This window comes from Juglans microcarpa x Juglans regia, chromosome 5D (assembly GCF_004785595.1).
Source record: "Juglans microcarpa x Juglans regia isolate MS1-56 chromosome 5D, Jm3101_v1.0, whole genome shotgun sequence".
Classification (NCBI taxonomy): domain Eukaryota; kingdom Viridiplantae; phylum Streptophyta; class Magnoliopsida; order Fagales; family Juglandaceae; genus Juglans; species Juglans microcarpa x Juglans regia.
Genome location: NC_054602.1, coordinates 24,388,757 through 24,411,780, shown reverse-complemented (window position 1 = coordinate 24,411,780; position 23,024 = coordinate 24,388,757). Strand labels below are relative to the sequence as shown.

The 23,024-nt window shown below is 36.7% G+C and overlaps 1 protein-coding gene across 1 annotated transcript; it reads left to right on the top strand.

The window, feature by feature from the left end:
- Positions 1–544: 544 nt before the first annotated feature.
- LOC121264866 (cationic amino acid transporter 4, vacuolar) lies at positions 545–19,598 on the top strand. The gene is made up of 14 exons (XM_041168190.1): positions 545–972; positions 2,108–2,309; positions 2,710–2,794; positions 11,623–11,763; positions 11,875–11,993; positions 12,078–12,174; positions 13,063–13,235; positions 13,342–13,408; positions 14,570–14,728; positions 14,905–15,166; positions 17,811–17,919; positions 18,497–18,609; positions 18,947–19,022; positions 19,152–19,598. Exons 1-14 carry the CDS (start codon positions 810–812, stop codon positions 19,306–19,308), a joined length of 1,923 nt encoding a protein of 640 aa, XP_041024124.1. The 5' UTR covers positions 545–809; the 3' UTR covers positions 19,309–19,598.
- The last annotated feature ends 3,426 nt before the right edge of the window (positions 19,599–23,024 follow it).

Sequence of the window (23,024 nt, the reverse complement as noted above, 5' to 3'; positions counted from 1 at the left end):
GTTTTAGCCCCCAAAAATAGTACCACCCGAAACTTTTTCTATTTAAATTAAAGGTACCCATTTACTACTCATAGTTCATGTCAAATTTTTTATTTTTTTATCATTTTCTTTTAAGTATTTTTTTAACATTCTTAACTATTAAAAAAAAATTAAAAAAATATATAATTTTACTGATAGTTATTTTCTTAATCATTAAATAAAATAAAAAATTAAAAAAAATCAAATAAAAAATGAGTAGTAAATAAGTAATAAGAGGATAATAACCTTATTATTTTTTTTAAATTAATGATAAATACTAAAAATAATTAAAAAAAAAAAAAGGGACGATAATTTGTAAGTGAAAGTTTAATTTAAAAATAAATTACTATCAGGAAATCTTTCTATAGCAGGAAATGCGGGCGTTCAGCCCATCTTACATTTATATGGATTATGGAAGGGCCAGCTGGAGGGTGATGAATCATTGAATTTTGGAGCCTGCCAGTTTAGCAGATTTTTTTTTTTTTTTTATTCTTTTCTTGAAACATGATGTTTAGTAGATTTGGCCAGAAAGAATCTGCAGTTACGGATAACAACGTTCTCATTATCTATCCATGAATTTGCAGGCTAATATGTGAGTAGGAAACACAAGTTTCTTCCACGCAACAACCACTGCCCCTCTCTGTTTGTCATGCTATGTTCTGAATTTATTAATTCCCCTTAAAATCAAGGGAGGTGGGCTTCTTGTAAATTGGTCAGAAAGTAAACCTGTTTCCTTTTCTCTTCCCCACCTCCTCAACCCAACGAAAAGAAGCAAAGTTTGGTCGACGGGGATGGTTGCTAATGGGCAAAATAGTGGTGGAAATGGTAGAGGAAGGTGTTCATGGGGTTTTGCAAGTTTGATTAGGAGAAAGCAGGTTGATTCAGTTCATGTAAGGAGAGAAGGCCATACCCAATTGGCCAGGAAATTGTCCGCAATTGACCTCATTGCCATTGGTAACTCTGCTGACCTCTGTCTTCCACAATTCAGAATTGCGTTTTGAATATGCGTGGTTGAAGTTTGTGATATTGGGCTCCTTGGGTTTCTTCTTTTATGTATTTATGTTCTTATCTTGCTTTTCCTTCTGTTAATTGAGAAGTTTTTTGTTCCTGGGTTTATTTTTTAACCAGTTCTCTAGTTTTTGTATTGAGATGGTGTAAAAGTTTATTTTTTGCGTTTGGTACCTACGTATGATTTTATTTTTATAGGTAAGAGTAAAATTTTATTAATAGAAAACAATAGGCATAGCCAAAGTACATAGGAAGTATACTCGGAATACACCTAGCAAACACTAAGCATTAGAAAGAGATACTAGCAAATTATGAAAACTATACCCGTTACAGTCAAAGACGGAAGCCCAAGTAAATAAAGTTTTGAAAAAGAATCTCTTCAACTCATTCAAAGAGCACTCTGAGTCTTCGAAGCACCTACATTTCTCTCCATCCAAATGCAGCACGTAATACAAAGAGGAATCATTTTCCAAACAGCAGCAATATGAGCATTACCCTGAAGACTTTTCCAACACTTAAAAAAGCATCTACAACCTTTTCGGCATCACCCATGCCATGCTGGTCTGGTTGAAGATATCAACCAACAAAGACCTGGCCACCTCACAGTGTAACAGTAGATGATCCACAGTGTTTCCATTTTTTTCTTACATAAATAACACCAATCCATAATGATAAGATCACGCTTTCTCAAGTTGTAAATGGTAAGAATTTTCCCAAGGGATGCAGTCCAACCAAAGAAAGCAATCTTGGGGGGAACCTTGCATCTCCCATTCGAAATCTACGTCATCCTAACTCCACAGCATTACCAAAATTCAATATTGGCATACAACATATTGGGAAATCAGCAATGCTATCAAGTTCCCAATCCCATACCGATCTAATGAAGCAAACATTCGACAATATTGAGCCATTAGAACTATCCATCAAATCAGCCACCGTAGCCTCCTTATTACTTGATGTTGGTTGTTTTATTCATTGTGTAAATGGCATTGTTTTTCATGTTTACGAATGTTTTTTTTTTTTCCTCAAATCATATATATTCTGGGTAATCTGACCCAGATCATGATATTCTTTTGATCAGGAGCTGGAGCAACCATAGGAGCTGGAGTATATATTCTTGTTGGAACAGTTGCTAGAGAGCACACGGGACCTGCTCTCACTATCTCATTCCTGATTGCCGGAATAGCGGCTGCACTCTCAGCATTTTGTTATGCAGAACTTGCATGTAGATGCCCATCTGCCGGGAGTGCCTATCATTATGCATACATATGTGTTGGCGAAGGGTGAGTTTGAAGTTCATGGATCACTTAATGATACTGCCTCAATTCTTTTTCTGATTGAACTATTCATGGAAAGCTGTTAAATTCTTACGGTGCCATCTACTTTTGATTTATCAAAACCAATTTGTTTGGCCTGAAAAAACCACCAATTCTAATTTTTCAATTAATACTTTTCGGCATAGTAGTTGAAAATTTTCAACCTGACCAATTAAATTTACGTATTTTGCATCACATTTGAGGTTAAGAACAGCCCTTTATGCAATTCCTTCCCTAGCGTGGGGTTGGGTAGGAGGATGATATATTTGTGTAACATGCAAGAACAACATGAATTTCATGGAGACCTGTTCTTTTTAGGATTTGTTATGCCTTGAATTGGCGATTAAATCACTGTGGTTGATCTCAGGTTTGGTTGGTTGGTTGGTTGGGCTTTGATTCTGGAATATACAATTGGTGGCTCAGCTGTTGCTCGTGGGATAACCCCAAACCTGGTGCGGCTTACCTTCTCTCACTTTGGTTCTATAACTGGTTTTCACTTGTACTGTTAATCTCATGAGATTTCTATTTAAGATTTGTTACTTATTATTCTCTCCTTGGTAAGCATTATTTCTTAAGATCTGTTCCTATTTTTGACTCTAAGCATATGCAAAATACCAAGATCTTACAACATTGCTTTTTCTTCCCCCTAATGAAGTGTGCTAATTGACTCCTTAAAATAAATCATTGTTGTAGGTTTTCGTTTGACATCATTCCTTGATGAGTTGAAATCACTGAAAATTTATCCACAATAATGTATCACTTGTGGGTACTTTTTTGTACCATAGACGAATAATTTTAGAACTTTTCAAGAGGAGTTCTACTCAATACAGTTATATAACTTTTGTGTGTCTGCTTTTACAAAGTATGTGCTAAATGACTGTAAACTAACAATAATAGAAAATAAATGTCACAAGCACCAATACTATCCTTGTGGTATCTAATCCATTCCATATGCTACTACTTGAAGGCAATTTGAGTTATACTTATAATGGGCTAGAATGTTCTCAACATGTACGGAAGTGAACTAAAATATATTTTCAATGACTGGATGTCGCTGTGTCATTAAGCATTTCTTGAATTTTTTTCTCCTTATAAGTGACATTTTGCTGGCAGTTAGCATTTCTAGTGCTTAATTCAATGTGTTAAAAACAGAAGAAAAAGTAAGAAGAAAAAAAGATGCAAAATGAAAAGGCAAAATCAAGTGTTCACTTAACAGACGATCCATGGCAACTGAAACACAAAGGCAGTTATGAGAATGTGCCCTAATATTTTAAGGGTGGGCTTCCGACATGATTGGTTCGGAATTTACCCTTTTGACTTTGAGCCTTTGTTGGTTGGAAGAGAATTTATCATTCCATATGTTAGAGGACATGGTTGTGATATGTGTAACTTGTGAGGGTATAATTGTCAATTGTATGTAGTATATATATGTTGTTGTACATCAATGAATAAAAATTGTGAAGTATTTTCCCTCCATAAGTGTTTACATGGTATCTTAAGCGAGCCCCTAGCCTTGGATTACTGTATCGACCAAATGGACATCTTAGAGTTGAAGCCTTGTCAGATGCTGATTGGGCAGGATCCCCTTCAAATAGAAGATCTACTACTAGATATTGTACATTTGTGGGAGGTAACTGGGTTACATGGAAGAGTAAGAAACAAGTAGTAGTAGCTCGGTTTGGAGCAGAAGCTCAATACAAGGCAATGGCTCACACTACTAGTGAGCTGACATGGTTGCAACACTTCCTTCAAGAGATTGGGTTTCCAGCTTCTGTCCCTCTTTAGTTATTTTGTGATAATCAAGCCTCAGTTCATATTGCCTCTAATCTTGTGTTCCATGAGAGAACTAAACACATAGAGATTGATTGTCACTTCATTCGAGATAAGATACTAAATGGTGACATTTCTACACCTTTTGTGAAGCTTGCCGATCAACTTGCAGATATGTTTACTAAGTCCTTGTCTTGGAGTCGGTTAAAACTTATTTGTTTCAAGTTGGGTTTATATGATATATATACCCCAGCTTGAGGGGGAGTGTTAGAGGACATGGTTGTAATAAGTGTAACTTGTGAGGGTATAATCGTCTTTATTAGAAACAAATGTATAGGCAAAGCCTATGTACACAGGAAGTATACAAAAGAAAACACCTAAATACATTTTAGGAAATGGAAAGCGACATCAGAAAATCATGAACGAAAGAACCGTTAATCACCAAAGCAGAAAACCAAAACAGCAAAGAGTGCACAAAGAAATTCCGGAGTTGCTCCAAAGTACACTTCTTGTCATTAAAACACTGCTCATTCATTTCCATCCAAATGCGCCACATGAGACACAAAGGAACTGTCAAATTGGTTTGAATACCCTTTACCGAGGGTTTGCTTTCATTATATAGAAGAGAATATACAAGATTGTTGCCAGATTCTATGCGTCTAATATGCTATACAAGGTAAGTATTTACAGCAATATCTAATCTAGCTAGAAAGGAAATTATCACCAAAAATACAATAAATGATATCCCAAGTCATATCTCCGTAACATCCCCCCTCAAATTGATGCTGGTAGATCAAGAAGCATCAATTTGTCAACCAAGAACTGATGCCGGTGCCGAGAAAGAGCTTTAGTGAATATGTCGGCAGTTTGTCAAAGGATTCTCGTATGGAATGACAATCGACTTCGATATGTTTCGTACGCTCATGGAAGACAAGATTAGCGGCAATCTGAATAGCACTGGTATTATCAGCATGGAGAGGAGTGGACTGAAGCTGAGGAAAACCAAGTTCACCCAATAACCCACGAAGCCATGTGATCTCAGAGCATGCGGAAGACATAGCACGATACTCGGACTCAGTGGAGGACTTGGAAACTCTGTCTTGCTTCTTACTCTTCCAAGAAATGAGTGCATTGCCTAAAAACATGCACCAGCCAGTAACAGAGCGACGAGTATCCGCACATCCGGCCCAATCAGCATCACTATACCCCACCAACTATAAGGAAGATTCCTTAGAAAAGAATAACCTGCGTGTAGAGGTGCCCTTCAGATATCGGATAATGCGTCGGACAGCGGCTAAGTGAAGATGTCGGGGGGCTTGCAAAAATTGACTGACCTGCTACATAGCAAAAGAAATGTTAGGACGAGTAATCGTCAAGTATTTCAAACTCCCAACGAGCTGTCGATACAAGGATGGATCTGAGAGAAGTTCGCCTTCCTCCTGAAGAAACTTAAGGTTTACCTCCAAGGGAGTAAGAATAGAGTTACCCAATTGGAGACCAGCCAATGAAATCAGTTCCTGTGTGTATTTGTGCTGGTGTAACAATGTACCAGTCGGAGTAATCTGCACCTCAAGGCCAAGAAAGTACTGCAAGGGACCAAGATCTTTCATATGAAAAGAGGCCTTGAGATGCTTTTGTAATTGCTTAATTAACTCAGTATCAGAGACAGTAATCACAATGTCATCAGTATATACCAGAAGCAATACAATTCTTGCAAAAGTCTTGTGAAGAAACAAAGAGGAATCAAACTGACTCTGAGTAAAGTGAAAAGCAAGTAAAGTAGAGCGAAATTTATCAAACCATGCACGTGGAGCCTGTTTCAGTCCATACAAAGATCGGCGTAGCTGACAAACCTCTGAGGAAGGTGTAGTAAACATGCCGGGAGGTGGAGAGATAGATTTCTTCCTTCAAATCCCCATGTAGAAACGCATTCTTTAAGTCCATCTGCCGGAGAGACCATCCTTGCAACTCATCAAGTGCCAAGATAGTCCGTACAATAGTCATTTTGGCAACAGGTGCAAATGTCTCTTCATAATCAATATCATACTCCTGCCAGTTCCCAAGGGCTACGAGACGAGCCTTATATCGGTCCAGTGAGCCATCAGACCGAAACTTGACTGAGTACACCCATTTACAACCAATAGGTTTGACACCAGAGGGACAAGTCACAAGATCCCAAGTGTGATTGTCTTGAAGAGCTTGGATTTCTTCTTGCATGGCCTGCTGCCAACATGCTTGGGTGGCTGCCTGAGTATAAGAGCGAGGAATAGAAACAGTGTCGAGAGTGGCAGTAAGCGAGGTATGAGAAAAACCATACCCATCTGGTGGATGTGTAAACCGGGTGGAGCGTCGAGGTATAGAAAGCATAGAATCAAATGACGGATCAGTGTCTTGAAGAGACGTTGAAGGAGGACGTCTATGATACACCACACCTGGTTTAAATCGCTCAATAGAAGAAGAAGACACATCATCAAAAGCGGATAGAAGAGTAATAGAAGGATCAGAAATAACTTGAGACTGAAAGAAATATTGGTTTTCAAAGAAAATCACATTTCGGGAGATCCGGAATTTGCTCGCATGAGCATCATAACAAACAAATCCATTCTGAGTAGGGCTATATCCCATAAAAGCACACGTGACAGACTGGGCAGCAAGCTTGTGACTATCAACAGGTGGTAGATGAACAAAACAAACACACCCAAAAGTATGAAAGGATTGATACTCAGGAGATATGCTAAATAATCGAAAATAGGGAGAATCATAATTTAGAGTGCTAGTAGGCAAATGATTGATCAGATAAGTAGCAGTAGATAAAGCTTCTACCCAGAACTTAGAAGGGACAGATGAATCAAATAGCAAAGTACGGACCACATCTAAGAGATGACGATTCTTATGCTCAGCGACTCCATTTTGTTGAGAGGTATAAGGACAAGAATGCTGAGAAATGATCCCTTTTTGCTGAAGATAAGCCTGAAAGGAATGAGACATGTATTCCCCCCTTGAGTCGGAGCTTAAGGTTTTGATACAGGTACTGAACTGTGTCTCGACAAGTGCAACAAATTTTTGAAAAACAGAGAACACGTCTGCTTTAGAACGAAGAAAATAGATCCAAGTAAATCAACTATAATCATCGATAAACGTCACAAAATAACGATACTGACCATGAGAAATAATAGGACTGACACCCCAAACATCAGTATGCACAATCTCAAAGCAAGTAGAAGCACGACTACCATGCGCAAGAAAAGGTAATGTTTTACTTTTACCAAGACGACAAGTAGCACAATCAAAAGATACAGGAGACGACGAATATGAATCTTTATTGCCCAAAAAACATTGTTTCAAAAGATGAGTCAAGACAACAGAATTAGGATCACCCAATTTCTTATGCCAGACTTCATTATTATTGGCAGTAGCCGTACAAGCAAAAGAAACAACATTAGGAATAGAAAACTGTAAAAGAAATAGACGTCTCACTTTAGGCCCCTTCATGATAACCGTCCCCGACACCTGATCCTGCACAAAACAACCACCACGAGAGAAATGAACATCACAGTTATTATCCACCAATTGTCCAACAGAAATCAAATTGGTAGATAAGCCAGGTGAGATAAAAACATTTCGAAATGAAGAACCCAAAGTACCAATAGCAGCAATGGGAAGTGTACTGTCATCAGCAATCTGAATAGTTTGTTTGCCTCCATACTTACAAACACCATGGAGACCCGTCGTACTACCAGTCATATGATTAGAGGCACCCGAATCAACAATCCAAGAAGAAGTGGAGGTAGGATCTGTACCTTGTAGGCCCAAAGCCGTAAAAGCAGACACAATCATCTGTTGAGAGCACCCTTGAAGCCCGTTCCAACACGCTAAAAGATCAACCACTCTCAAAGGCATCACCCAAGCCAAGTTGATTGTACAAAAAATACCATCCCACAAAGCCCTTGCCATCTCACAATGCAAGAGAAGATGATCCACGGATTCCCCATTCTTTTTACACGTGACACACCAATCCGTAACTATAATACCCCGCTTCCTTTAAGTTATCCAACATCAAAGTTTCCCAAGAGAGGCAGTCCAAATGAAAAAGTAACTTTGGAAGGCACGTGAGACCTTCAAATTTTAGTCACATTTTGTGGAAGGTGATCTTTATTAATCATCTTCTTTGAAGCCAATGATGAAGCTTGAAGATTGCCTTTGACATTCTAGAAGCAAGAGTTTTAGGGAGATTGAGAAAATTTTAGTTGGCCTGTGGTTGGTCAGTTCATGTGTGCTTTTATCCAATTGAAATCCCATAGTTTATATAGAGCACTGTCTGCCTTTGTGATATGATTTCAAATCTTATCTTTATGCACTCGTACATATTTTTTGACCCTATCATACTGTTAGTGGGGCAGATTTCCAAGATATTAAAAATCTCTCTAGCCTCTATTTCACTGATTAGAACTCTCTTTTTTGAGTTGCAGCTAAGGAAACAAAAATGATAATGAACCTCATTCGCTGATGACACCATTTCCTTCACTTCCTTCTTCACCTTGTTTTCCAAATCCGAGTCTTCTTTGCTTTGTTCTCCACTGCTTCAAGAACACAAACAAGTGCCCTTTGCTACTGCTTTGTGGCCCTATAAATGTGTAAGCATTCGAAATTAAATATAAGTACATACAAATATAGGTAAAACCCCAAGGGGTTAGTCCAAGTGGTGAGGCTTTGGTCTTGGGGTATCACTCCCTTCAAGGTCCAAGGTTGAACACCTCATGGGTGCAAACAATCCTTTGGGGCCACACTCCTGGTGAAAAGCCAGCGATTTAACCAGTTCCGTGTAGGGAAACTTCTGAGGGTGTGGTGCACGGGACTGGGCTTTACTTTGCAGGGATGGGTCCGAATGGCCCTTACCTTAGAGAGGTTCCCCGACATAAAAAAAAAAAAAAATATATATATATATATAGGTAACATAAATGATTGGTACAGAGAATCGGAATTCAGGTGATCATGTTTTGCATTCTGACCCGTGGAGTTTCAGAAAGGAAAAATGTCTTCCGTCACCAAGCTGCCATATGTCTGAAGCTGACAGATTGGTTAGATCTGCTTGGGAAGAATGGGTCAGTTTGGAATATCAGTGTATATGAACAGCCTACTTCTGTTAAAAAATGTAATTAGATTTATCTGTACGCCTATGATTCATATCATATTTTATGAAAAATTCTACTCATCATCCTCACACCACACACCATACATAACTTTTAAATTTTTAAATTTTTTTCTCTTACTAAATGTGTGGTGTATGGATTATAAGTAGAAGAACTCAAATAGTTTAGGAAGAATAAAACCAAAATAAATTTAAAAAAATAAAAATAAGTGTGGTGTGTGGTGTGTGGGGATGATGAGTAGCAAAACTCTTTTCTGATTCATCTCCTTCCAGGTCAGTGTGCACAAAACCAAAGGTGTAGAAGTACAAATCAGTGGTGGAAAATGCATAACCTTGAACTTGAACAACTCCATTATTGTGATTCCTGGTTTACATATGTTTGTCTCATGGGAGTTGCTTAAAAAGTGACATAAATGACATGGTGAAATTGATAGAAATTGGAATTTTCAGTTATCAACACATACATTCAATTGATTCTGGCAAGTTTTAAAGATGCGAAGAACACAGTGGAGGGTAGAGGCAAACATTGTGATGCTGAAAATATGCCTCAAGGTTTTGAAAGTAAACAAACTGCTGGTCATTTTTAGCATAGACCTCAAAGGTTAAGATTTACATGATGGTGCACTTTACCTTTTTAATTGTGGCTGGTCTTGGGTTCCGAGTTTATTTGAGCAAGCATAAGAGGGAATGCTACTATAGCCATTTAAGTATTGGAATATATAATCTGTCAGATGGGCAACAATCTCATCCTATTTGAGATTGCAAGTATGTTTTAGAACTCAGATATTGGCACATGACAAATCCTGGATGTGATTGTGTTTTAAAAGTTAGTATTTTATGGCGCCACGTTAGATCTAATAACTTTTATTCTACGAAATAATCCTTGGCATCGTGCCACTAGTATTTGTTTTTCCTTTCATTTAGATATTTGGCTGTAAACAGTCTCTGATGTTTGCTACTTGTCTTTAACACAAATAACCACGTTTTAGTATAAATTTTTTTTATCGGTAAATTTTGTTCTGCATGACTTATATTAATCTCTCTCCAAATATATATATAATTTTATAAGTAATCTCTCTTCAAAAACAATAGTAAATATTCTCCCTACTATTTGTCTGTCACGAAAACCAAACATGGTGCCTTATTGTTTGTTTCTTTTTCAATTCCCCTCCCATTGTTGCATCTCACTGTTTTTGCTCATAGGTGAATTGAAGTGTGCCATAAACTGTAAGCTGGAGAAGACATGGCCTACTATGTTTTGCGCTTTTAAATGAATTGCAGTAAATTCTATTTAGTCATTTAGAATAATTGCCTCAAATAATATAGCTAAAGAACAAGACAGATAAAGCCATGGTGAGAATATGTCCAAACTTGAAAGCAGTGTTGGTGAAAGTGCTAGGCGCACATATAAAGCACAGTGCAGTCTAGAGCCTAGGTGCAAAAGCGCAAGAGTGCACTTGATTGAAGTAGCACGCACATTTTTAGTAATGATGTATAATAACAAAAAATCCATAAAATACAAAATGAAAGCTTTAAAAAGGAAATTGGTAATATATTTACCCTATTGACTCAATTTATTAGAGTATTATGAAACGTAATAAAATAATTACATAAAATTTGAACATAATATTTTGTTACATTATCTTGTACTTTATTAAATATACACATCTATGATATTGACAACCATAATCAAAATTAAAATAGATGATTCAATCAAAATATACGAAAAGGGCCATGACCAAGAAAGTTCAAGAATTGTAGCTATTGACTTCTATACTAACATAAGCAATCAAATGTGAATCCATCTAGAAAGCCAACTTGGACAATATGTTGGGTCAAAGCATATACATTACTTATGACAAGATCACCCCATGGAACGAAATTGATTTTCAATATCAACTAGATACTTAAGAATAATTGATTACATCATTGTCTGGGTCTTGAACTGGTTTTTATAATTTTTTTAAAAGTTACAAAAGCTTTCTTTTTTGGCTTTAAGCTCACACAGAGCAAAAAAGTGCACTTTTACCAACACTGCTTGAGAGTTGAATTCTTTTACTGAAAACAACTGAGATGGTGTCCAAACTGGAAAGGGAGCACTAATTTAACCTTGGTGCCTATGCTTTATCCTGAGAAAGCATAAAGGAGAAAAAAAAAAAATAGATCATATATGCTGTTGGGGCCAGTAATAGGGTATGATCACTTGCTCAGTTCTGAATGGAATTTTGATTGTGAAGATATTGTATTTTCATAGAAAAGTTGGTTCATTTAATCGTCTTGGGGATGACTATCATGGACTGCAAGACATGTGGGACATCCTCATTTCCAATATAACATATTACCCTTTTTTTTATCTTTCAGGCCTTGTTTTTTGGAGGTGAAGACAAAATGCCTTCTTTCTTGGTCCGTCACACAATACCCGGGCTTGGCATTGTTGTCGATCCATGTGCGGCGGTATTAGTTCTTATTGTGACTGCACTATTGTGCATTGGGATCAAGGAGGTATTCACTGTCATTTTGTTTTAAAACATTGTAATCCATTTAACTTATGTTGGGATTATTCCCTCTTTTTATAATTTCTTACCTCCTTTAGGAAATCATCTATTTTTTCAGAGCTCAGTGGTACAAAGCATTGTAACAACAGTAAACATCGGTGCCTTACTTTTCATCATAATTGTTGGTGGATATTTAGGTTTTAAGAATGGATGGGTTGGATACGAACTTCCTAGCGGGTAATGTATATCATTTTGACTACTTTCTCTTGGACATTATATCCAGCTATTGGTCTATCTCACATTTTACTTCTGATACTATAGGTATTTCACATTTGGAGTCAATGGTATGCTTGCTGGGTCTGCAGTAGTCTTCTTTTCATACATCGGTTTTGATTCAGTTACCAGCACAGCTGAGGAGGTATGCATCTTGTATGGCTTTTTATTATTGTTTGTTCCGTTGAGTCTTAAAAGAGAGGAAGATTATAGAAGGCCAACTGCCAAGAATATAACCATATGTTGTTTGCTTGATGTGCTACCTTCTGTGCCTTAACATTTTTGCAAAAATTTGTCCCGTTTCTGGGGTTTCTCATCATAAATTAAAAAAAAAAAAACCCATTTTCGTAAACATTCTGTCCCCTGGCCCTCATGATAAATTAAGTTTGCTTGGTTATTTCAATTGTGTAGCAGATTCCGATACTGGATCTGTGATTGTTCTTCCCTGGTGAGTTTTGTATACTGCAATTGCCACCTTCTCTTTAACACTGAATCCCCCCCAACCCCCCAAACAAAAAAAAAAAAGGGAAGACTTGAGAGAAAAAACTAAAAGAACATTATCAATAGATGTAGTACTATATCAGGTTGTCAAGAGAAAAGCAAATCAGATGAACATAATAGAAGCTCGTATGGCTGGCGATACACTTTTAGATGTGGATCATGCAAAAGATTTTAAATTAGAGTTAATGGATCTCTCTTTCCTCTGTTCCTCTCTCTCTCTCTCTCTAGTTTTACTTGCCAAATGACTCCTCGTCTTTTAGAAGCTAATTGTTTGCCTAATCTTAGACCAAATAAGATGAAATATAAGTTCATATGGCCGGGGATACACTTTTAGGTGGGGATCATGCAAAAAATTTTGTTTTAGAGTCTCTCTCTCTCTCTCTCTCTCATACACACTCACACACAAGTTTTCCTTGCCACGACTCATATTTTAGAAGCTAATTGCTTTATCTTGATCGTAATGCACTATTCCAGCAGTATTCAGCCATTCCATGGAATTTTGGAACCTTAATCCTTTTATTTTTCATTGTAGGTGAAGAATCCTCAACGAGATTTACCCCTTGGTATAGCATTAGCGTTGTCTCTATGTTGCATTTTGTATATGCTTGTATCCGCTGTTATTGTTGGTCTAGTACCGTATGATGCCTTGAATCCGGACACTCCTATCTCATCAGCATTTGCTAGCTATGGAGTAGATTGGGCAGTGTAAGCATGATATTTTGCTTCTTGCTTGTTGTACCAAGCATTCTCTATGTTGGAGGTCGTTCCATGTTTGAACATTTGTTTTGAAGCTCAGTTCTTCCTATTGTAGGTACATAATAACAACTGGGGCAGTTACTGCTCTCTCTGCCAGTCTGTTGGGTTCACTTCTTCCTCAGGTACGTAAGTTGGTATTTCACTTAATGGTTTATAAATTCATAAATTATTTGGTGGGATACGATCCATATAGTTCTTAGCTTTCTGAATTCCTAACTTTATTTGTTCTTGACATCTTGTGTTACCCTTTGGCTTGTTTTGAATTGCTCAAAAACTTTTTATGTTACATCTTGAGGTTAGACATGAGGCTTGTGTCATGGACTCATGGCTTGACAAGGTTGCTGTATGAGAGTTGTCACTTGTACATCATATTTTCCATGTCGAAATGATTTTTTTCCATGACTATTCTCGTCAGAAAAAGTCATTAATTCCTACAAACTGTAGTTATCGTGGGTAATAATACTTTTTCTTGCCGATTATTTCCCATGAATCACCCATGAGCGGTTTTGGTGGGAAATAACTTTTTCCCACAAATAATGGGGCTTTTTCCACTAGATGCCTCCGCGGCCAAAAAGGATATATGTTGTAGTGAGCGGCATTAATTGATCTTGTCTTTCTGGGTCTTATTCAATTGGACTTGGAAATAACTTGAAATTTGCACCATGGAAAAAGGAAATTACCAAATAAATAAATCAATAAATACATTCAAACAAAATATAAAAAAACTTCAGTAAGTGGTAATTTTATTGAGAATAATTAATTGGTAAATAGCCTTAGAATTAAGTGCCACGCATTATGGAATCCATTACAAGGCAAACAAATGATGAAGTATTGGGAGAAGTATAATTATTTCAAAATGGTAAGCTGGTGTCTGCTGTAGTTAGCCAGGGATGTAAGGCTGACATCAAATGATGCTGAGCGCAATGCATGATCAATAGTTCAAGATAAGTATGGCAAAAGGAGAAATGACAGGATAATGGACTTGGATCTATTGGGGGAAGCTTATGAGAGCAAATAATTTGCAGTGTACCCCTTATGATAAATTCATGCTCCAAAAGCTTGAGGAGTACATATCTATGGGGGTTTTTAAAGCATTTGTTGTGTAACTTTTGTATATGAGGTTTAAGTTTGTGGAGATCTCATGATAATTTTGTTTATTTCGTCATCGTGGTCTATCTGCTCAAAATATTAATTTGCTATGAACTCCTTTTTTCCTTCATTGCAAAATAGGAATCTGAAGACATGCTAAATGGGATTCTCTGTGTTGTCATTTCAATTTTCAGCCTCGAATTCTAATGGCGATGGCTAGAGATGGATTGTTGCCTTCATTTTTTTCAGATATTAGTGAACGCACCCAGGTTCCAGTCAAGAGTACCATTACAACTGGTATCTTTGCAGCAGCCCTGGCGTTCTTTATGGATGTTTCACAATTGGCAGGGATGGTAAGCGAACATATGTTTATAAATTGTAGGGTTTTTTTTTTTTTCTTATAAGTAGAAAGTGTAGAGAGTTGATGGGAAAAGATCAGATCTTTGTTACATAAATATTGAATCATTGATGAGTGGTTTTTACTTTTACTGTTGCTTTTTTTTTTTTTTTTTTTTTGTGAGTGGTACAGGTAAGTGTGGGTACACTGCTTGCATTTACGACTGTTGCAGTTTCAGTGTTGATACTCAGATACGTTCCACCAGATGAGGTACCACTTCCATCATCACTCCAAGAGTCCATTGACTCAATGTCATTGCAGTTCAGTGGTGATATTCAAGAAGTCGACTACAATAAAAATAAAGATCCTGCTGATTCTTATCATAGTCAATATCTACATGATAAAGGGGATGCATCACTTGGATCTCCTCTCATTGAGAAGAGAGTAACTCAAGGTAACACTAGCGTACATGCTCTAAAATTTTGTATTTTAACCTGTGATAAGTGGTCCCTACTCGATCCATGGATGATAAGACTACAATGGCATGCCTTCTTAAAATGGAAGTACAGTTAACATTGCCACTGTAAGGGAAAGAAACAGCCTTCAGGTCGCCTCACCTGTTATCTGCCCATCTGGTTAAGGCTATCCCCCACATAAAAGAAAATAGAAAAGATTTGAGCACTCTTGTTGATTGTCAAAACCCATGTGCTTAAAATTGTTAGTAAACTTTGTGTTGGATGCCTAGTGCCTCAATTAGATCATTGAATTTGTTTCAATGCATATTTATGGTAATTGAGAATCATTAACAATGATTTTGTATGGTTAAAAGGTTGAGGGTTCTTTCCATAGAAAGAAAACTGAAAGAACGTTTAAATGCACTTGAAGAACTAAAAATCCTTTCTAATAGTTGGGGAAGCTGTGAGAAAAATGAAGTCCTTACCTCATAATGCCTGATGATGATTATAAAATTGCAAAGTATATCGACAAATAATATAGAAGAAATTAATATAGAACAATATTGAATAATATCCCATCAACATTTGAGACAGCTCAACCACATTTGTTAGAACACATGCTTTGTGAAAATGTGTTCAAATGAAGAAGAGAGATCTTTTAACAAGTATGCAGGTCATGGAGGTTGCTACTAACAATCCAGCATGCATTGGGTCACAGTTATCTGTTACCTGGTTAGATAATCCCAGTTCCTCCACCTTTTCACAAAGAAATAGTTTTTTTTGTTTTTTTGATAAGTAAAAGATAAATATTATATATATGAATGAAATAGGCATAGCCCTTGTACACAAAGAAATAGTTGAAGACAAAGAAAGGAAGATCAACTTATCAAAAAGCAAAAGGACAAACAATGGAAGATCATTTTTGTGTTCTATCTATGAAACTTGCTTACATGAATAGATATTGGAGAATAGTAACAAAACGCTAAGTGATATTGTTGGTAGAGTAGATGCTATAACGCAGACAACCATACTCAGTTCAGTGGAATTGGTTAATCTTAAACTTGTTTTGGCAAGTCAAACTTTAGTGTTAAGCAAAATGGTTGAATTCTGGTACACAGGAAGTATGCAAGATATATACCGAATCAGAAGATGTAGAAAGTACTAGAAAGTCCTGAAAATTAAAAAAAGAAAAGCAAGATTGAGCAAATATCAACTGGTATAGAGTTCCAAAGAAAAGTGACTTGACTTCTGTCACTGTCTTGTCACTATCTTCAAACATTCGAGCATTCATTTCCCTCTAGAAGCACTATATGCATGACGAGATCAGCTTCCATAAAGTGGTTAATCTTAAACTTCAAGGGGATCTTCTCTAATTTTGCATGCTAGAGGTTATAGGGCTGCCTATAGCTTTTAATGTGTGTATCTATATATCTATATGCATACTTTCTTCGATATGGTACTTGCTTTATGCAGTTTTTCTCTACCCTGTGGAGAACGTACATAATAATGGGGGCTGCTACAGGGAAGCCCTTTACAGTAACGTACTCCGCACACCATCTGAGTTGGAGGGATATTAATAAAAAAACACAATGAATGGCAAGTCTTCTTCTTCTTTGAAACAAAACAGAAGTGCATTTTGCTCTCATTCGAACGCAACGCACAGCAACTCGTCTTCTCCCAGGTATCAGAACCTGTTTTTCCCACAAACAGCCGCAATACATTTCAGCCACAAAACAGAAGTGCATTTTGCTCTCATTCAAATGCATAGCAAGTCTTCTTCTCGGGGTAGCAGAACCGCATTTCTCCCACAAACCCAGCCGCACTGCATTTCACCTACAAACCAAGCATACTGCATTTCTCTCTCTCTCTTTCTCTTTCTCAATTCTTTTACTGGACCAAGACTCTAATCTTTTTCATGATTTTGTCTGCAGATCAAGAGTGAAACTCTGAATCCACAAAGATTAAATTAGCTGAAAATCCAATTTTCCCATTTAATAAACCTCTACAATGGATCATAGAATTTAGATGTTGTTACTATTCCTAAGGGTATGTTGTTTGGTTATCTTCCATGTTCCCCTTTTTGCCGATTCCTCTTTTCCACATGATTTTTCAAGAAATCCTTCAGCTTTAATAGTCACTCAGAACTCTGGTTTGAACTCCTAAATCTAATATGAATAAAATCAGGAAGGAGAAAGGAAGGGAGGATGGTTTCCGTTGAAAAGGATTTCCTCCCGTGGGTGAAGCTTGCTTGACTATGGATTCCCCTCCCGTGGGCTCTGCTTTGCGTCAAGGGGATTTCTTTCCCCTCTCGTGGATGAGTGAAGCTTTGTTGAGGCTTCTTTCCTTCCTCCTGTGGGTGATTCTCTGGAAAACAAAAGGCTTTGTTTTATATGAGGGTAAAGTCGACATTTCATTCCGCTGATGTGGAGGGTGTGCGGGGTGTGCTACCAAATGGGGCTTCTTTATAGCATTTTTCTATTATTATTATTCTGTGCATTGTCATTATCTGATGATGCAATTCGTATGCTTTCTGATTATGAATGCTTGTAGTTTAGATTGCATTTGATATTTAACATTCTCCACCTCCACCTTTCTCAAATCTGCCAGTTAATGTCATCTTTTGTCTACATATTAATTATACAGATGAGCAGAAGGAACAAATGAGGCGGAAAATTGCTGGTTGGACAATAGCTCTTCTATGCATAGGCATTGTTATCCTTGCTTCTGCAGCTTCAGCACAATACCTTCCCAGGTTAGTCCACTTTTCACTATCTTCAGAACCTTTTTTATTGTAATTTATATGCCTCACATGCTTAAGAAATTGCTACTCAATCTCATCCAAGAAAAATATTGTCAAAATTAGTCTCTCACACCGAGCCCCATCCAACTGTTAGGCCACTGATTTAAATTGTTTTCAATTAGACATAAGAAATCCTTGGAACTTTTTTTTTACAAGTAAAATAAAACTGAACCAAGTGTCTATTGTCCAGTACCTTATTGATTGATCCATTCTTTCCCTGTGACACTTGGTTCAACTTCTATTCAAAATACATTCAGTTTGCTCGGATTGGCCAATAGCAAAGAGTTTGCCAGTACCATTTAAAGGCCCTATTTGACACTTGGTTCAACTGTTATGCTATTTGACCCGTTCTTTCTAGATGATAATTTAGCTAAGCTTTGTGATCATCTTGTCTAGTTTTCATAATGGTACTATTTGGGGTTGATAGGCTTTACATTTATTGCATTGGATGAGGCCAAACGTTTCTTCAACCTTCATCTGAGTTGGTTTTTATGCTTCATAACTATTACAACTTGTTGACTGTACCCAGTATTCTTCGCTTTGCGTTGTGTGGAGTTGGTGGAGTTCTTCTGTTGTGCAGTTTGATTGTACTCGCTTGTATAGACCAAGATGATGCTAGGCACAACTTTGGACATTCTGGAGGTATGTTTAGCATATATTTAAGATGTTGATGAGATTAATTCAGGTCAGGCACAGCATAGACGGTGACAAGCAAGAAGAGTATTCTCTCTCTAAAAGTTTTTCTGGCAGATGGATGGACAGTTTGAATATGACTGCCATTGTTAGGAGTGCTACTATTTTCTTTGTATCCAATGTTATATTTCCATGGAAATTACCCAGATATATTTACTCGAGCTATAGTTTCACAAAATTTAAAATAGATTCCTATATGCATGCAATAAGCAAGAGGCAAGTCTGACAAGATAATATGATAATTATTTTCCTTTTCTTTTTGTTTCTGTTTTTCATTTTTAATCAGGTTTCGCTTGCCCATTGGTTCCCTTCCTGCCTGTTTCCTGCATTCTTATAAACACATATTTACTAGCTGACCTTGGGTGAGTGTAAAGATAAAGCTTTCTTCTCTCTTTCTCTGTTAGGTGACAAAGATTTTGACTAAATCAGTTTCAATTATATGTCCCAGTCATGACTAACATCTAATAATTTTCTTCCAATTTAATTCTTAGTACTGCCACATGGATCCGAGTTTCAATATGGTTGCTGATAGGAGCACTGGTGTATGTATTTTACGGCCGAACCCACAGTGCTCTGTTAGACGCAATCTATGTTCCGTCAGCTCATGCTGACGAGATCCATCGTTGCTCATCGGCTCATCAGGCGTAAGCCAACCCTTTTACAGAAAGTATTCTTCGATGCCCTTCACAATCATTCATCTTGTACTTTATGTTGTAAAATTTATGATTTAACATGGCTGAATAAATCGAAAATAGTCTCCTCTTTGTATAGTGATATTCTTGAGTTGGCATGGGGCCTTGTGTAGAAACATGCATATGGCTGCAAGTATTAGTTCTCTTGATATCTTTAGCAATCACATGGAGCGGCTTACTCTGTAAAGAAGTATAAACATGCAAACTGCTCGAAGTATTAATTTCCTTGTCTTCTTGTTCTTGTAACCTATTTTCCTTGCTTTCCTCTTTTTATTAACTCTCAGATTTAATTCTCTCATTTTCCTCTCCAGTGAGATGTTAAGCTAGTATGGTTGTCATAAAATACAGTTCGTGTCATGAAATAATAATGGTGGAAATCTGGTCAAATAAGCTATTTGCAGTATGTCCCATTGTACACAGAACATGTTGATATCATAAACATTGCGAATGCATGCAATATGGAAACATTTTACTTGGTAATATAAACTTATCTTAATATGTACGTAAAAGGAGCCTACACATTTATAGCACATACAACTTGTAATTGTACTCTTTTTTTTCACCATTTGGTCTTCCTAAACGTCACCTTTTTTTTTTTTTTTTTCTTTTTAGGAAGAGGACGGTATCTCAATTTTATTGATTGTCTTCATTTATGGCAAAGGAATGCTGTGGTAACAAGCCGAACACTTGGGATTTACCAAATATTCAATAAAACCATTAAATCCATCTCCAAAAAAGCCTATACATATACTAATCAATTAAACCAATAACCCATCTAAACATGCCTATTTTAAAGCAAAATCTGCATAAACAAAATACCAACAAAACAAACAAAAGACCAAAGAAAATTAAGTTCTAAGACTAGGGAGACCAATCTTGTCCAACCGAACAATACATCGCAACTGTTTCGGTAGAACTCCTTCCGTATATCTGCATGTCAAGCCAAAAAATCCGCAACTTGGTTTGCTTCCCTATAAATGTGTCTGATAGAGAAGTGGATCCCTTGGAGGTCCTTAACTACCGCTTCCCAAATGGCACTTCCAACACCAAGGATGAATATAATGATTTCTCCTCTCCTTTTTAAGACACTCAAAGAAGCTTCTTTCATGTTTTAAAATAGTTTTCAACAAGTCTTTTTTTTTTTTAATGAAAGTTTGTTTTTGTTAGACTTCATGTGCAAATCTAATCTTAATTACTCAAACGCAAACTTCCTAAAATCATCGCGGTTTCTCTTTTTCTGTTTAGCTGAAAATCCAGCAAGATGTCACCGAAGATTACTCTAAACGTGTTTTTTACAAGTGCTCTATGATTGTAGGACTTGAATGAATGGAAAGACAACTCAAAATTTATTCTTAAGAAAACCTTGAAAACCTCCTTGGTGACTGCAGTTCTGTAGAAAATTCTACAACACAATCAACTTATCTTATGTCTTCTAAGATGAAGCATAAAGACTAAGGTCTATTTTTACACATCAGATATATAAATAGCACAACTCTTATACTTTCTTGGGTTATATCAAAACTGGAGGCAAATAGGGCTTTGAATTATCTTTTAAGACTAGGATTCTTTGAGATAGAAGTATGTGTAAAGGCCCGACTTATCCATGATCAATTAAAGATGCACCAAAGCCAACAGAATTATAGAGAATCAATGTTCAATGTATGAGACAAGGTATTTGTCAAGATAGCTCTTCTAAGGTCTCGTATGGTTAAACAAATGAGATGAAATGAAAGTTGAAAGCTAAATAAAATATTGTTAGAATATAATTTTTTAATATTATTTTTGTTTTGAGATTTGAAAAAGTTGAATTGTATTTTGTATTTTGTTTAGGAGTTTGAAAAAATTACAATGATTAGATGAAATGGTTTGTGAAAACAAACCAGACCTAAAAGGAATTACAAGGTACAACAAAAGGAAAAAGCTAAATCCAAGGTTTGAATGGAGCTTATAGGAGAGAACAAACCCTATGCTCATTTGAAGTATAAGTGATGGAGTTTGGTTCCAATCCCTTCATGTCATCAATCTTGAACCTTTAGAAGTAAGAAAGAACAAGACTAACGAGGAAATTCCGCTGAAGGTATTAGATTGCAAGGAGCAAAAGCAAAGGACAACACAATATCTCTGGGCATGTGGTGTTGTAGATGAACCAACAGGGGTGAAATTTTTTTGATCTGGACCGGACCGAAACCGACCAAATTAGATTGTTAGTGGTGAAAATTTCCTAATTCATATGGATCAAATTTAACCAATTGGACCGACCGATAGCTAACGGTCCAGTCCAATCCTTAGGGGTGGGTAATCGACGGTCCGGAAAAATCATGGACCAAGATTTTCAATCTATGACCCCCAGACCGAACCAATTACACCCCTATATATGAACCACACTGCAAAAGAGACATGAGAACAAATATCTATGCTTGTTTGATCAATCAAGTAACAGATTCCTCCGTAAGACTTGTCATTATGAGCTTACATTTTTAAAGATGAGATTTTTATAGGGAGGAGAGAATATAACATCTATATTTAAGAAGAATTTGAAGTTATTGGGATGAAGCACATGGCATTGGAAGATAAGAAAATCTAAAATAGAACCTAGTGTAAACCAAGTCCTCTACACCCTTCAATAATGACAACTTTCTATTAAAAGATAAAATATACACATCCATATAAAATTATAATCCTTATATTTTAAAATAATTAAATTTTAATTTTAAAAAATAGGGACGAGTGGTTTCCACCCTAAGGGTGGTGTGGCCACCCCATTTAAGGTGGCTAGCATACACCTTTGGGGTGGTAACAACCCACCCTGGCACCAAGGAGATGTCAAATCTGGTGCAGGATCTAGCCACAACGGTCAGATCCGACAAGCTCCAGTTTGATCTGATCATTTCGATGTCAGATGTGTCCAAATCCAACCAGACTAGCCCTAGTGAATTTTTAGCAAGTGACTGCCACCCTAAGCTACCATCGAATTGATTCTTTACGATTACTTTGACCGTCTCTTGGGATGGTGACTAACTAAATCATGGTTGAGATTGTCTTAAAAACAATTAACATTAAGGACTTCAGGAATTTAGCATTTATATTTTAAGGTTTTACATTTTTCCTTCAAAAAAATATAATTCGGTGCGATTTGTAGAATTATGACACAGTGATTTGCGATTGGAATGTGTAAAATTTGTATTTTACATAAGATCCTGACAACAGCTACTCCCTCGAAAGACTAGATGAGTAGGAATGTTAATTTGTTGTGTGATAGGTGAAGAGTAGGCGTATTTGTTTTTGCATGATACATAAAGGTATATAGCAAGGTGCTTGATCATGGTGATAAAGAAGAAATTTATTTAGGCTGATGATAATGGTACTTGGATTAGGTGAGTTATACAACAAAGAAAAAAACTACTTAAATGCATGAATTATGACATTTGGATCCGGGATTTAGTATTGTGTGATACCTGAGTCAAGGAACCTAAAAACACACATCTTATACTTGAGGCTTATACTAAAGAGATAAATAAGATAAATTTTCTTATTAAACGCATTATTCTAAATCTTCATTTTTAAATTATATAATATTTATTATATTATAAATATAATATAAATGTGGTAGGCAAGCTGATGTGGCAAGGTGCATGATTGACACTTCACTAGTAGATGATGTGGCATGTGGTT